We start from the raw sequence: 16,549 nt of genomic DNA on the forward strand, positions 1-16,549 counted from the left end.
ACAGGTTCTACCATATTCTCGGTGTTGTAATAACAAAGCTAGAAACCCGTCTGTTGGAACTGCAGTAATAAAACGAGACGCTTTGCTCGAGCTGAAGAGGGTTGGACATATTGTACGGTATGTAGAGTGCCGGATACATAGCAGTATGGGATATGACAGTTAAGGTCTGCAAGGAGTGTAGAGGCTGAAATTGCCGCTTTCAACGCTCCCATGGGGAGGTACTGGACTTTTGGGGCTATTTTCGGCATCTATGGCATGCTACGTCAAATCTGTCCATGAAATGTGTTCAATCCAACAATGGAGCCAGTACGATAAGTTCTTCTCGCAAATAGGCACAAGGAGAAACCTTCATTAACCGGTGCTTGCCTCCAGAAACCGTCGCTCCTCCAACTCGTTACGACCGGAAAACATCCTCATATGCATAGAAGCCGACAATGAACGCAACACACAACAAGAAGCAAAAGGACAAAGCCCGAAAGCGGGGCGCGTCTCTCAGAAGCAAAGTAATAGAACTAGGCAAATATTGCGATATCTTGAGCGCGGTTATTTATTGGAACCCGACACACAAAGCTTTCGAGGCCGTTATGTATTTGCCAGACGGCCAGCTAATACCGGACCTCAATCAGCTTGTAAATATCTCTCCTGTACCGTCTGTCGTTTTGTATTGACTGGCCTAGTTCCGCGATTTGGAAGATACCACAGCGCACGCCCCGAGTGCACGAACCCTTTCAACACGCATAAATAAATCACGTCGTCATCGACGCGCTGATAGGAATCTCCCTGATAGAGATCAAATGAGAGCAAGCCCTGCCCAACTGGGCGATCAGGAGAGCCAGGAATTGCTGGACAATCATGTTGGTATGTCATGCAGTCAGAGACAAAGATATCAGAAAGGACAGACATTATTGATAATTCCAAAAGAAATAGCAGAGTCCATTACCAATTCCGAAATCGAAGCAACTACAGCTGCTTTACTGGGACGGCCAGAGCCACGTTATAGTCCGGGCTCGGCAGATACTGCTATCCCGACTTGTTCGACTGATGCGGCGGATTCTCACAACAATCCATTTGCCACACAACTGTTGGACGGTGACGATACAGCAGTATCGGGAGATTCATTTTGGGGTGGCGCAGAGCGATATGTCTACCCAGCTCTCAGAGTTACTAAACGGCCTAAGCACTTCAAGGAAGAGAGGAGCTCTCTGGCACTCAAAGTCTTCAGAATGCTTGAAGAGCTTACAGAGCGACAAATGTAGTATCTTGTCTTAACACGACGCCCGACCTATATATATCTCTTAAATACCGGAAGGGTGAAGGGGTATACTACCTAAGGGACGTCGCCCTACTCAAAAAAACAGTCGAGGGCATTATAGAGTAATCCAGAAGTGAAATTATAGCTATAAATACATCTTAACCCCGATAGGCTTGCAGAAAGTTCAGTGATAAATCCCAACATAGACCAATGAAGTCTTTCCATAACGTTCTGGATGGTTTTGGGACAGTATTATGGGTTTCTAGATGGCGCAAAGACCTCACTACCTCTAGTCGCGTTACTATTTGCTGTTGCATTTCTATCACGCAACCTTTGGCTGAAGATCCATCCTATCTGTTGCGCCTCAAACTCCTGGATGGCCTTCCGGCGTTTCCTTCTAACACTTTCCAAGTCGGACGTACTCGTCTTCCAGACTTGGTGTACACCACTCCACTTGTGTTGTTACTCTCACTACGTCTCCTTGGTATCATGCGGTTTTTACTAACTGTCTCCCTTGTACGCCGTAGGACACGACGAGCCTCGCAAGACAGAGGTTGTATGGATATATGTGATGCCTGGCGCCGAGCAGGTGTCGCAGCGTGGTGTTGCGTGATATTATCGAGCCGTCGTTTTCCGCCTGTTTCTACTCGGTGGGATCAGCCATTCTGCCTTCGCACGTTGGTTCCGGCTTACCCTACCGTGTTCACACGAAGTGGCTCGAACATGCTCATCATAAGCGGACGATGCATTTCCTGTAAGGGTAACCATTGTTGGACAGGCGGGTGGGTTTACTGTACTTTTCCATAGGTCCACCAACCTTCTGTACGAAACAAACACCATAGTGTCGAACGATTTTATTTGCAGCTTGCCAAATTACGCACAATCGAGTATTATGCGCGGAGCCGTGCTCCATATATCATACCGCACCTTCCCAATTTCTGTTCTAAATCCAGCTCCGTTATCCGTTCTCGAGGGAATTATGGAGAGCTGTATAGGTTGGCGCATCTACTTTTGACCACGACAAAGCTCAGATGTCCCTTTGGACTTATGTATAATACTGTACATATGCACTTCCGTTCCTAGAATGGAGAATACACTGTGTGCCATACATCAAGATGCAGATTTAGCGGAAACAAAGATCGCAGCCCGATTCTCTGCCTATTCTGGCCATGAGAGGCTCCAAAAACGACGGATGATAAAAGAACTCCGGTATAGGCCCGCTAGCACTGTCCCGATCCCAGCTAGTACTTTAAATACAACTTCCTGATAGGGAACATCCATGTGCAGGCTCTGTTTTGGGCACTGACCCACCTATTATTGATCTCTCATACCTCTTACGGTACTTTATGTGCAAGTTTCCGTTTGCGGACGTAATACAATGCCCTATTGGCGGCGCTAGTACAGTACTGTACAGCTAGACACACTGGAGTTTCTTCTACGTTTTGTAGAGTGCGCAACCCTGGCATCCCAATTACCAGATTTAGCTACCTTGGAGACCTCTGCACTTGAGAAACCAATTCTAATCCTACTAATTACGTAGGCTTATGGCTATCCAATCTGCCATTAACAGCAAAAAAGGTGATTGCCGCTAACAGATCCGGTTGAGCCATTTGGCCCTCAGGGTTTTCAGACTCGTGCTTTAGTTACAGTATTTCGAGGTCGATCTTTTCCACCAGTTTGCATGATTCTTTGCAGTGACAACATTCTATGTGGTTTGGGCTCTTAATTCCATCACTTATCAGTTTGATGTGGCCGCAGGGAAACTCGTTATGATTGCATGAGTTTGTGATCAAGGCGTGGTCAGCACTTTGCCTTGAGCTAATAATGTACGTCTATTTTCATGATTGCCCAAAGTGGTAATCTATTTGGAAATGTCCCGCGGCAACTCCAAAATACACTGTCGCAAAACTGGGGCTACCTGATATAAGCCCTTTCTCATGTTGTAATGGTCCCGTTTACGTCTGTCGCAAAAGTACCTCGAACACCGTCCTGGCACTAACGTAACCCATTCGGGCGGCGCACACCACGCAGAGTGATCAGCCAGCTGATCACCTTCCTAAGAAGGCTCATTCCTATGCCTTCCAGTACGCTCTTGAAACCGTCCGCCAGGTTATCGACTTGTCCTTGGTTCGCCGTGAAAAGACGTATAATGGTCTCGTGTACTTGTCGACCAGCTCGAGACTGTGTGCTGACCAGATACAACAAGAAGAGGAATCGTGTGGCTGAGTAGAACGGTATGCAAGCTAAGACTGGAATGAGGCATGACTCAATTAGAAGTATGCATGAGAGCATACACCAGTATTGAAGCCATCGAGACAGTTGCGCTGGATCTGCTGTATGGAGTGCCTGGCGGGATGCCAAGAGTGGGAAGAAGAGCATGACTGAAGAGGTAATGAATCGAAGAAACATATCAGTGAGGAACATCGCAATAGTTGGGTTGGAATTATAATCCGAATCACAGTGGTGCACACAACTCAGTGCCTGTATTGGGGATGTAATCTCTGAGCCCCGGCTCCGGTGATATGTCTTATATATCAGAACAGATTACTCCTGCGATACGAATATACATATTGAGGATATATTGAAAAACAGTGCCGATCCTTGATACAACCGTGCATATTGTACTGTACGTCTTCTTGCGGTTCGTTCTTTTGCTCAAGAAGTTGACATGCATCGGCAGACATGGTTTCAGCAACTGTTCAGTACCATCTTACCTGCCAACCAGCAAGCACGTTGCATGTATGTAGTGCATGGATTTCTCCAAAAAGGAAGAACTGCATTTACTTGAACCACAGAATTGTGAGAAGACGCAACGGTCAACCAGTCAGGACAGACTGTGGCCACTATGAACTCTTTCCTCCGCGACAGAGTCTACCTCTGCTTCGCAAATACTGTCGCTAGCGAAACCTGCGTCTCCGTCGACACCATGTACGCCGCTATGCTCGCAGGTACAGAAGCAATTTCTGCCTTGCTTCTCTTTCCCTTCTTCATTCATAAATCAATTGCAATATGTATTCTTGAATGGATTTATACTCGAAAAGAGCCAGAGCTAGACACGTCAGATAATCATATTGAATCCCCTTAGCACTGCAATTGTTCCAGCCAGATTTGTAAACAGATGTTTTGACCACAAATCCGGTCAACGTCGTTTTCGGCGTTGAGTTATTACAGTAACGCAGACCAAACTCTGTCAAAAGATCTGTCTGTAGACGCTTACAAGAATGATTGCAGCGCCAGGTAGAGCATACAGTATATCACCTGTCAGCAGCTTCTCTCGTCGAGCATGAAGTAATTCAATAGTCTTATGATCGAGTTGTGATGCATAAGAAGAGAACAAAGCCAAAATTCGGCCCTGTACCTGTGGGCATAGCGGGGTACACGGTGTCAGCAGCCACCTCCAAAATTGGTCCAGAACGGAAACTGTCAAAGAACGTAGGTTCCGCTAGTGACTGTACTTACTGTGCCTCCGGTGAGCACACTGGATGCTGCTCGAAAGGGCAATAGGACGAAGCAGCAGACCTTCTCGTGGTGTCCGGCGTCAGTAGCTGCGATGGGTGCACGTCGCGCGGTGGTGGTTTGGCTGTTGCGCAGAGTTTTCAGCAACTGCAGGGTACCCCACCAACGCGCTCAAACACATCGTGAGCGAAGCCAACAAGCTGCAAGAGGGATACTGGCGTAAGAAAACCATCCGACTCGGAGCCGTTTTGGCGACTGAGACAGGACACCCTCGAACCAGTCTGGCTCTGGGAAGGCGCGGCGTGAGGTGGCCCAAAGGGGTTGAAGCGCTGGCGCCTCGAGGGCTCAGGAGAAGCCTACGTGCTCTGTTCCGATGTAATGGAAGTTGTTAAGACCGAAGGGAGCAGGTGGTTGCCGGATCTGTTAAGCGAGTTGCCACAGAGAGACCGAACCACCCGCGTATACGTTGGACGCGCGCGCGAGGAGCAAAGCCCGCTACCGGCGATACGTCCCGGAGGACACAGCGCACCGCATCTAAACATCATATGGCAGAAGCTGGTTTGGTTAGTAGATAGAGTGCGGGTGATCATGCCGGCGTGGTGGTCACTCTGCGTCTCTATTCTGCAAGACATGGTCGGCCGTGTACCGGAGACGGTACATGGTAACGGGAAGCCGGACCTGGGGTCGTGCCCAGGGTTGCCGGTGGGCCGTGGTGCTGTGATATGACTAGAGGGCAGTTTGAGGAGTGGTCCCTACTCGCACTAGGGCCGGCGCTTGCGGGCGCCGTGGTGTCGCCGCTGCTCCAAGACAACACTGAGACCTGCGGAGATATCGCAGTAGCCGGAGAGGACGGATGCGCATGTCGGTCGGCTTACGAGACGGGGGGGCTTACTGCCCGTTGCGGCCGGCTTAAGGTGCAAACTCGGAAAGCATGACCGCATGGCTCGTACCAGATACGGGGCGGCACCGTTGCAGCCTTTTGGCCGGGGCTGCTGCACTCCTGTGGGAAGGTCTCCGAATGGAGCATAAGGCTTACGGGGTCATGGCATCGCCATGGCTGACCGGGTGGCTTCCCGAAAGGAGTGGGTTTTCCGGGGCAGCGGCCCTCACGCTAAAGAAACCACGCCAACAGTCTGGGCAACGACACATCCGTCAAGCCTATCAGGCCATTTCGAGCCTGCGGAGGGAAGGAAATAACGTAACGATCGCCTGGCTGCCGACATTTGAGGAAGACAGGCTTATGGGCCGGGCGAAAAAGGAAGCGAAGACCACGACAAGGCTAGGTACCGAACCAGGGACCAAAATGCCGGGGGCGAAGTCAACAACACTGAGCCTCGCGTGGGCCAAACGGAGTGCTTTAACCAAGCTGCCGGAAGGTGTCGGGAAACACTCCAAGCGCGTCGACACAGCTCTTCCAGGAAAACATACGAGGCAGCTGTACGACCGACTTTCGTGGAAAGAAGCCAGCGTTCTGGCCCAGCTCCGGACAGGGAAAGCGAGGTTGAACGAATACCTATATCAGATCAAAGCGGCACCGACCGACCAGTGCGACTGCGGACAAGCGAGAGAGACGGTAGAGCACTTCCTCTTCCGATGCAACAGATGGACAGTATACCGAGCAGAGATGCTACAGTGCACAGACACCCACAGGAGCAACTTGTCCTTTTACTTGGGTGGCAAGTCACCCTCGGACAATGAATTCTGGGCCCCAGACATGGAGGCCGTACGAGCGACGATACGATTTGCCATGGCGACAGGTCGGCTGGATAGGAACCAGTCTTCTCACTAACGCGACCACTACTAACAACCCGTGCCTCAGACTGCAGGCGCCGCTTCAGCTGCCGAGGATAGGATGCTGGACACTTGAAGAAAGGCCTTCAAGCTGGCCTGCCAGGAAACACTACTAACACACGGGATTCCGAACAGGAACGTGCTGACGGAAGTGGAGTGACCAACTGGAAATGGGACATACAAGGGCTTCGGGTGATAAGGAAGCGATTCATGAATGTACGGTAGATTAGCGTCAGTTGCCCTTTCGGCTCCGCCGCCCGGGCGTTAATAAACTGTGTGTGTGTGTGTACTTACTGTAAGACTCCCCAAAGACTAATGGAGTAAAATCATCCGAGCGTAGCAGTAAGAGACCCTTGGGCATGCACCCGGAAGAGCTGATGGCCAGTTTTTGATCAAGGTCGACCTTTGGATTTATTCTCTCGGAGTAGTTTACGTACTGTAAAATCCAGGTCTGGCGTCCAGATTCCAACCCTAAGATTTTTGTCAATGCAGTAGAGCGGAGTATCTGTACAGCGGATAAAGGCCAAGTTCTGCCCCTCCAAAAACGTTCGCTACGCGTTCTACAGGTACCGCACCACTTTGTTACGAGGAATCTCAGATTTGAATACGGACGCTGAACCTGATTTTCGCAGTACGTAAATGTCCCCCCTGGGCTTGCTTGAATAGCCCGTTCTGCAACGGACAAAAGTCGCCGTTTACCTCTAGGCGGACAGCTCATTCTAGTTCGTGGCAAGTGCATAATTGACTCCTGCTCCAGGACACTACTATAATATATATAAAGCAGATTAGGTCTACTGCAACACATCAACGCTGTAATGACGAATATTTATGGTAATACGTCTACCTGCTACAAATCAAGCACCATAAAACGGTTTTACCATACGCTTACATGTTGAGACCGAATTGTACTACCATGCTCGTCGCGACAATATACCTGTTTGTCTTTGCTTTCTTCACAGACGCCCAAACCACTATACCCATCAGAGCAATTGAACATGGATCACGGCACAGGCCTCGTAGCTGTTCCCCGCCAAGGAATTTTGAAGCGGCCTGTAGCGCCTGGTCTACAGTCCTCGATGACCGTCAGCGCATTGCGGGTAACTGCAGCGATGGGCAAGGCCGTTGGAAGTGGTCTGTCCTAGATCTGCAGCTGTGTATTGTTAATTTGAATGGGACACTGGCCCCGAGTGATAAGTGGGTGACCGTCGCACTCTGCCTCAGAATAGATTGCTGACGATTTACAGTGGAAGCTACGTGAGGTCCTGCGAGAGGTGCTACACAAAGGCTTCGTGCACTGGCGAACGGCTTTATGGGTGTGGTTGTCGCACGAACCTACTTCAAAATAGGACTATAGATGCCCTCATTGACCTAAGTAATTTACTCCTCCAACAGATCGGCCACGGTAGCTAATCACTTCCCCAGACACTGCTGTCGGGGTCCATAACGGCACACTTTGCTGTGGCGCGACAACAAGCCAATGCGGCTCTCTCCTTCAAGAGACTCCGACGTGGGTGGATCAGGATTTGAGAATCGACAATCACAATTCGACATGGAAACCGCGACGACTTCGCAGTCGCAATACGCATAGCCTCCATCGACATACACATACTTTCTGAGTTACGAATGCTACCAAGATAGGAGATCACAATGTTTTTTACTCGCGGAAAAAAAGGAGGGGGCCTGTTGAGGAGTACACTGTCAAAGCGCCTTCGCTTTCTACTTCTGAAGGCTGACAACAGACAGTGCCTTGATAGATTAAGTCAGATGTAGGAAGCATAGTTATAAAACCACCAGGTACATCTAGAATCTGGCAGCTTGGCAGAGAAAGGCGGACCGATAGCTGCTCATAGAATTTATTTGGTAGCTTAGTTAAACTGTCCGCATTTCCGCCTAGGTGACCCGTGATTATTTCTGACCAAGACGAGCGGAGACTGTCCCGCTGTTGGAAAAGTACATCCATGCGCTTTCTGTAATGGGCTATCTCTCGGGACAACTTGCCGTTATATTTTTGGTCCCAGATCGCGCTGTGGACAATGTTCAAATAATCTGGGCCGGCTTCAGCACAAAACCTCTCCTGGCTAACAAGGTCATTCGAATACTCCCTGTGGCATTGGGAACTTGCCTATGTTTATAGCCATGGTCTATATACTTCTAACATCAGATTTTGAGGGCGCGTAAACCCAGCTTTCTGTGGACGGAAAATGCTGACCTACTTTTAATACATACGATCAAGATATCTAGTTGCTTATAGAGGAATGAATTCGTTGGAGGAGCTTGTCTAAACTTTCACTACTGTACATACTTAAAGGTAAGTTTGATGCTAGCTGCTATCAAAGCCATATGTTAAGGCTACTGTAATCGCATTGAACGCAAGATCGTCTTGATGCTAAAAGTAGCGCATCCCAAACAAATGTTTGTAAACGGACGATTGGCATGAATGTTCATCCTCGTGTTAAGATGCCATCAGAGTCGGCGCTTTGCGCGATGGCAAAGAGCAGCTTTCTTGTCATTGGTCTAACCATCCATTCTGGCTACGGAATAGGGAGTTCTTCGGCGCCACAATACATGCAAGGCCCGCATGGCGCAGTGGTCAAGCGTCTGGCAGTGCATCAGTCAAACACCGGCTTTCGAACAGCTTGGTGGGCGACGAATGCAAGTAGGTTCGAATCCTGCTGCGGTCCGACCCGGCTCATGGCAGTCGATAACAGCCATAACGTGGCTCGTGGACGCTATAACTCTCCACAAAAACAACGCAACGACTCGACGGCGATTGTCGTCACATAACGAAGAGACTTAAGCCGTACTAAGGCTACAAATTTACTCGTAAAATATTTACTTGATAATGACTTAGGATCATTATCGTCGGAGCGGTGGCATATATACTAAGGGTTCTATACTCTCCTCTGCGTTGAGGAGTAAGCCCTCATCAGGGCTAGGTTCGACTTCATGTCTGGCATAGCTAGATAGCTGCATACGGACAATAAACTTGATTCACAAAAAATACATGCAAGTTCTAGGCTAGTCGTCGCTGAAGAGCGCTGCATATCGGCGTTCGCATTCTGCGCCAAAAAGTATAGGACAGGTTCGGATGCTATGGCGGCCCACTTCACCCAAAAACGCATTTATGCGCCCAAACCCCTGCGGGCACCGGAAATAAGTGTAGTTCTCAAACCGGCTCGGGTTTGGGACATATCCGGAATAGAACTAGAAGCTGCATCCAGAGGAGCTGTCGATTTCATGAAAGGGGCTTCAATTGAGCTGCAGACTCGTAAGAAGAGTTCTGGACATTCAGAATAAGGTAAAAATGCACTGTGCAGTCATAGTCCACGATACTCCTTAGTCCGATTTGGACAGCGGATCCTCGATCGTCTCATAAGCTCCCGAAGCGGCCCTGGTGCCATTGTCGGCACAACCCAGAGACTTTAAAGGAGTTACAACAGAGCCAGAAGGAGAGCGGGGCCATGAGATCCATTCGTACCTTCCAGGAACCATTGGTATATTAGCACAGCATAGTAAGAACTGGACATAACGGAATGCTCCGGCAGCTATTCTGCTCTCTTGGACAAAGGCTGCTTGCGCACCCTCGTCCATGGCTAGTTTTTTTAGCTCCGGAGAATTCAATATGAGCTGGTGTTGGCGTTGCTTACATCCTGTTTCCACTCTTTGATATGGGTACATGGTGTCAACAGCTACCCTGCAAAAAGGGCCTAAAACGGAAACTATCAAAGAGTGGAGAGAGGACGCTGGTTCGCTGCTGACAGTATTTCGATCCAGTCATCTGAACTGTCCCAGGCCGAGGCCCATTGTGCGTCTATACGTCCGTTCCTACTCTTGAAGTTGCCTTATTCGAGGCCAATTTCTAGCCCATAGAGTCCAGCACGCTGAAGGTTGCCCCTATACCTCCTATGATAGCGTCGGAAGCAGCAAAGCCCGGCCTACACAGGAGACGTATCTGCTCTTATGGACCGACCTACATCTGGCCTTATTACCGCAGTAGCTAATTCATAAGCGCTTCTTTAGATGTACATAGTTTGGTTTGCCTGGCCTCATAGGCAAGCAGCTCATCTACGGCTACTGCCAGTTCCGGGCTTTCTACAACGTTGAAATGGACCACCGCGGCGTGGATTCTAAATTCGGTTCGCTGATCCTTTGTCCAACAGGTGTATTGTCTCTTGGGGTCAATTTTCGTCCGTTTTTACAAGTCATATCGCAGAAAAGAGATCGAATGAGGCAAGGATCAAGTTTTGAGTCGGTACAACTGCTCCCTCGCACTCGAACTGTCCCAGCGCCGCTTCCGCTGCAGCGCGAAGCCCTTGATCATTCGGCGTTGTTTTTAACCAGCTAACTTAAAGCTGTTCCGACGCCCTACTGACTCTATGTTTCTGGGCCAGTGCAGGTGCTTTGCATAATTTGATCAGCGACATTGTGACTTAGAGCCGGAAACGATCTCGCATTCTCATGGACAAGTTCTGCTGTACATCCAAGCGGCTTTTCGACCTGCTCCAAAACTACAGAATCAGAGGCAGTCGATCTGACGCCAAGTTGAATGCAATAAATACTGTGCCGGCGATGAGCTCAAGTGGTCTCTGGAAACGTCATACTCCACATCTTTTGTCTCAACGGGTGTAGTGGGGCTAATTTATTCATGTGCGCTTCTATAAATGCGTATAATTTAATTTGTCTGGACCCTCGTGAGAAAACGGTTCATCTACACCCGCCGCCAGTTCCGGACTTCCGACAACTGTGTGGGATGCACCAACCCCGCGTGAGTTCTGACTCGGGGCGCTGATCCATTATTTAGCAGGTGTAGCGTTGCGCCTGGTCAGGTCCCGTCCGTTTGAGAGCCAGATCAGCAGAAACAAGGTCGAACGGGGTATGGATCAAGTTATGGATTGGCCGCACCCGAACTGCTCTTGACCACTCGGTGCTGCTTCTAGCTAGCCAATTTGGAACGGTGCTGCATAATTTGATCGGCGACATCGTGACTTAGAATCGGAACCGATTTTGCATCCTCGTAGACAAGTTCTGGTGTACGTCTAAACGGCTTTTCGGCCTGCTCCAAAGCTACAGAACCAGCCGCAATTCATCCGATGCCGATATGCACGGGCGAACGAGCTCGAGCGGCCTCTGGCAGCGGCATGCGGCCGGTCCCTTTTGCCTCAACGCGTGTAGTGGTGCTCGAATCATACATATGTGTGATCTGTATGGTAGGGGCTGCATCGTTTCTGACGCTACGCAAGACCATGGGCGTGAGTCCAAGTGACCGTCGGGTGCAGATGCCTTCGGCTGGGCAGCTGCTGGTCTGGTTCCAGAACCCATTCTGGAGAATGATTTCTGGCTAGCTTCCAATCAGCCTCTTGATGAACTTAAATTATTGTGCAGTCCAGAGAGGTCGATACCAATAGTACGAGGTGGCCCTGGAGGTCTGTTTCTGGCCCCATGTGTATAGCGCATGAATAGAAGCAGGCTGAGCGAGTTCGAGAGCTTGAAGGAATCCATACGCAAGGGGCCTGAACCTAACCATGAAGCTTATAGGAACAATTCAAGGGCACTATGTGGCTAGTGCGAGGTTCATTTCAGGCGGTGTTGGCGCAGCAGCACAATGTGTTCCGATGGTAGCTAATTTTAGCGCTTCCCTCAGTGATTCCAGCAAAAGGAGAGAAAATGCCGATTATGTGGCTGCCCAAAAATGGGTTCTGTAGAATCACATCCAATTTCTAGTCTCAGGAGATGGTAATGAACGATATTTCCTGGACTAATTAGCTAATGCGAGATCGGGATCATATTTTGGGTCCGGATAGGATGACTGAGCCCATGCCTAAGCTGCCTGAGCCAGTGACTGGGCTGACTGAGCCATCAACTGAGCTGACTGAGCCTCTGAATGAGCTGCCTGAGTCACTGACGGAGTTGCATTAGCTTCCTGAGCCACCGACTGAGTGCTGAAATATCTTCATTTGCCACAAAGCTCGGTTTTCTTAGTTACAGCCCCCAAGCTACACATATCTTGAGAATCAATAGCCAGCCAGGTCATAACCTTCGGGAGCTAATATTGATGCAATCATCACTTGAAATAAGACGTGGAAAAAGACCGGCGAGATCTCGCGAGTTTCACGAGATCCAGGATGGTCACTGAAGGAGAGATTGGATATATAACGATGAACGTTTTCTTTGTATTTCATATAGACACTCTCTACTTCAGTGGTCAATTTGAGCAACAATTTAACCCATTGGTGAGGCACATGCCTTAACAACCTATTGTGAATCAGTTTCATCCCAATCATTGCACTTCAAGTTTTCATTACGAGTTACTGCTATTGTTCGTTGTATCAATAGAGGCCTTTCTGTTGCACTAGGCGCTCTCTCGCATTGTCAACACAAACCCCAGTACGTTCTACCAATGTTTCTATTGGACCCTGATAGAGCTCGTTGCACAGTCTTAAGTGATTGTTAAGATACGGGTGGGTGGCCGGTACAAAAGAGACCAGAAAGCACAGGATTGGAAAGGACTGAGAAGCGTTGTAGTGATGGCACATCGCCCATTAGGCATAATAGCTATATATATGTACTAAGATACCAATGTTCTAATGCTGCTTTCTGACTATCTTCTTTCTGCATCATAACTAGCCAAAACTATGACTCTACCGCCTCACTCCGGGATAGCTTCTTAGCAATCCAAGGCCATCCTTTGTCTCCTCTATCCACGCAACCAAGCGCAATTCATCCAACTTTCATCATCGGCGCCGCTTGCCTTGTTGGTCTTCATCTAGAATAGAAGGGGGCGCCATGTCGGGGATTGGAGTCAAGGCTGTTGTAAATTGGTCCGCCACCGCAATGATGCGGCGGGGTGCACGTAGAAAATAAAACCGGCAGAAAAAGGTACGTACTTAGTGGGTCAAATCCTTAGTCATAATCAAGTGGCGGGTTGGCCTACGCCTCCAAGGGCATCGCCCACATGGCGACTCACCAAAGAACCGGTCATTCGGCTCGACCAAGAGGATAGTGGCTCCATTGCGATCAATAGTAGATGATTCAACTATGTCGTCTTCTTACCACCGCCATGCTTCTGCGCCATGATTATCCAATGTTGTGACACCGCCGCCTCACTTCGTTGTAGCTTATCGGCAATCCAATTCCAGTCCTTGCCCTCCCTTACCCATGCACGTAGCCGGCGCTCTTCCAACTCCGACCAGCGGCGGCGTTTGTACCGTTGGTCTTTATCAAGAATAGAGGAACTCGTGCCGTCCGACGCGGCACCATCACTCTGACTGTTGCTATCATCCGTAACCTCGGTACTTTCATCATCTGATGAGACTTCCATCTCCTCCCCTAGCTGGACAGTGGCATCCATCGTGTAGGCGTGTTCTAACTTGAGGGAGTCACTGCTCTGGATGATGGTCCTTTCTTGATGGGAGAGATCGACAAAATCTCGAACAGAACCGATAAGTAGCTGAAGCATTACCCTGCTTGTTTCGCCGTCCGACAAGCTGGTACGGCTTGCGAGCAACATTTCCACGCTGTCCGTTAGCTGAAGGAGGCGTTCTGGAGAAAACCCGCAAACATGGCAAATCGGTGCTGATTTCTCTGCCGAGTAGGTAGACATCCGTAGTAGGGGCTGGCGATTGGAGCCTGCGCTAAAGTTTTCAGCATTTGGGAAATTCAATCCGCCGTAGATAGAGTTTGGGACGGCCGTTCCCTCTAGCGGAATCGAAGACCGACTTTGGGAACTAGAAGGCTGTTTGAGACGCTGAACCGAGTTCCGTCCTAGGCGATGTCCTTCATGCGACTGGTGGCCCGACTGTGATCTGAAGGATCTGAAGGATGTGGAGCTTCTTGGTGCAACCCGGTGATATTTAGAAGCCTGAATGGGTTCCATTGGGGGTGAACCCAGGGAATGGCCAATGCGATGTACCGATGGGCCACGACATGGTAACGGACGCAAAGTCTTTGCTGCTGCGTCTTCTTGCCAGGACCGTTTCGCAGGCCGAGGTCCATCGATCCCGTTGACACCCTCAACTTCGTCGTGACAGCGCTTTTCACGACCAGCCGTCGTTTGACTAGTTGACGCCGGTATGCCTTTCTGGCTTGAAGCCGAGGAAGAACGATCAAGGTTGCCTGCTTGGCTGGTATCTGCGCTACTGAGGGCGGTTGGCTCCTCTACAAATGTAGTAGTAGGCGCTGTCGAGGCCATGCTGTCGGTTTTGGTGAGAATGGACTGCACTTGACTGTCTACGTCATCTTTACCGGTGTTTTCTTGGTTGCTGACTGGTATGTCTGTGTTGCTATCAGCGTAATCCCCAGTACCCTGCTCGTCCTCAAGATCTGTCCCTTACTCTACACATTAGTGAGGTGTTCTTCCTAGTTTGCACCTCTCTTGCTTACCTGTGGAGATGCAGCTTATGTTACCATCATCCATTCGACTTAATCTGGAAGCCGCAGTCAACTGGGGGGCCGGCGGCTGAGACTCTTGAGATACATCCGCTCTGGGGGTGATGTGTGTAAATGGAGGATCCAAATCGACCTGGCTGTTGTGACAAGGGCCAAATTCCGTGTCTTTCGTCTCGAGTTGGGGGTAGAGCGCCTGACCCATTGAATTTGGATTGTTTCCAACCTCAGCATTCGATATAAGTGTCTCCAAGCCGTAGGCTATAGGCTCATAGCCTTGGCTTTGCTGTGCAACTATTTCGGGAAGATCTTCAGAGCCAGCACATGGGTCGTCGACACCGTCATTGCTCCATGACGCTGGAAAAGCATCTATCTTGTTCAGTCTATATCTCATACGTGGCGGGCGGGGCAACATACGTGGGAGGCTCGAGCCAGGCTGTGGTGCTGCTGAAGTTCCAGCTATCTGGGGTAGGGGTGGATGCTGCTCGCGTTGTTGGCGTTCAAGTTTTCTTTGCACCCGCCTTTCTTCTATTTGCTCGTATCGCCTCTTGATAGAATCGATACTGTCCATCTTCTGAAATTTTGCTGGAGGCATTTTGGAATGTCAGCTGAAGGAAATAGTAATGATAGCATTGGCACCATACGAATGGCGAACGCTGATGGCGAACCGCGGGCCTCATATAGTCAGGTTTACAACTCAGCCAGTTCATCAACCCAACTAGCGTAGCATCGGCAGCTCAAGTCTAGTCTCGAGCATAGCCTCAGGTACCGAATCCCCAATACTGTCACGCAACGGCCCCTGTCCAACCCCCTTATGCCACGTCTACCAACCAAATGCGTCGCATTGCTGACAGCCAAGAATATCACCACTTGCACCGAATTGTTACACTCCCACTATTATCTGCTCGGTGACTGGCTACGGGCTGGTATCACCTGGGCAATACGATGACGAAACCTTGTATAATAGTAGGAGTCGAGCCGAAGAAAATCGACTCTGGGATCCGCCTCCCATTTAAGGTTGCTGCTTAGGTCAAATAGTAGCAGCATTAGGGCTCATTACGCTAACACGACCGCCTCTAGTGGCGCGGATAGGGGTCATGCGCTACTCCATCTGCCTCTGTCATCACAACGGCGAGGCCTAGCCACGAGAAATGTAGTAGTTCCAAACTGGGCACTTGCATAATAGCCTAATGCCTCGCGTCGAGCATGTACTAGCCTGGGCTGCGGCGTAGCTCATCGCAGGCAGGAGCGGATGTCAGCAAGACTGAGATGAACTTCTCAACGAGGGAAATTTGGGCGAAATGATCACCGTAGCTGGCGAGCAGCGAATCCCAAAACGATGTCGTACTCAGGTGGCCTTCGGCGAGACCGACAAACCGCTGAGACGTGCATCGATGTTTGTATCCCTAACTTTCGCCACATGGAATCCAATTCATGACCGAGTTCAGACTCGAATATTATCCGAATTAGGAAGTTTCCTCAAAACGAAGACCGAATCCTACCTGCCCCGTTGCAGTAGGTATTGGGGCTGTGCTGTAGCGGCGAACCATGTCAGGGTGGCAAGCGTAGGCAGAAGCACTAATCGGCTCGCCGTCTCACCACTGTATTCGACAGTGAAGAGGGGGAGGAGAAGAATGCCAGGACCAATCGGAAGCCCCGTCAGGGGTT

General features: G+C 49.8%; 1 protein-coding gene across 1 annotated transcript; it reads right to left on the reverse strand.

Annotated features, from left to right (window-relative positions):
- Positions 1-13,532: 13,532 nt before the first annotated feature.
- On the reverse strand, positions 13,533-15,476 carry PG998_014831 (uncharacterized protein; the record flags this gene model as incomplete). The annotated part of the gene is made up of 3 exons (XM_066881647.1): positions 13,533-14,818; positions 14,879-15,250; positions 15,299-15,476. The coding sequence occupies 3 exons, from the start codon at positions 15,474-15,476 to the stop codon at positions 13,533-13,535; spliced, it is 1,836 nt and encodes a 611-aa protein (XP_066723368.1).
- Positions 15,477-16,549: the final 1,073 nt, after the last annotated feature.

Source organism: Apiospora kogelbergensis, assembly GCF_038363985.1.
Source record: "Apiospora kogelbergensis strain CBS 113332 chromosome Unknown utg000015l_segment0_segment0, whole genome shotgun sequence".
NCBI lineage: Eukaryota > Fungi > Ascomycota > Sordariomycetes > Amphisphaeriales > Apiosporaceae > Apiospora > Apiospora kogelbergensis.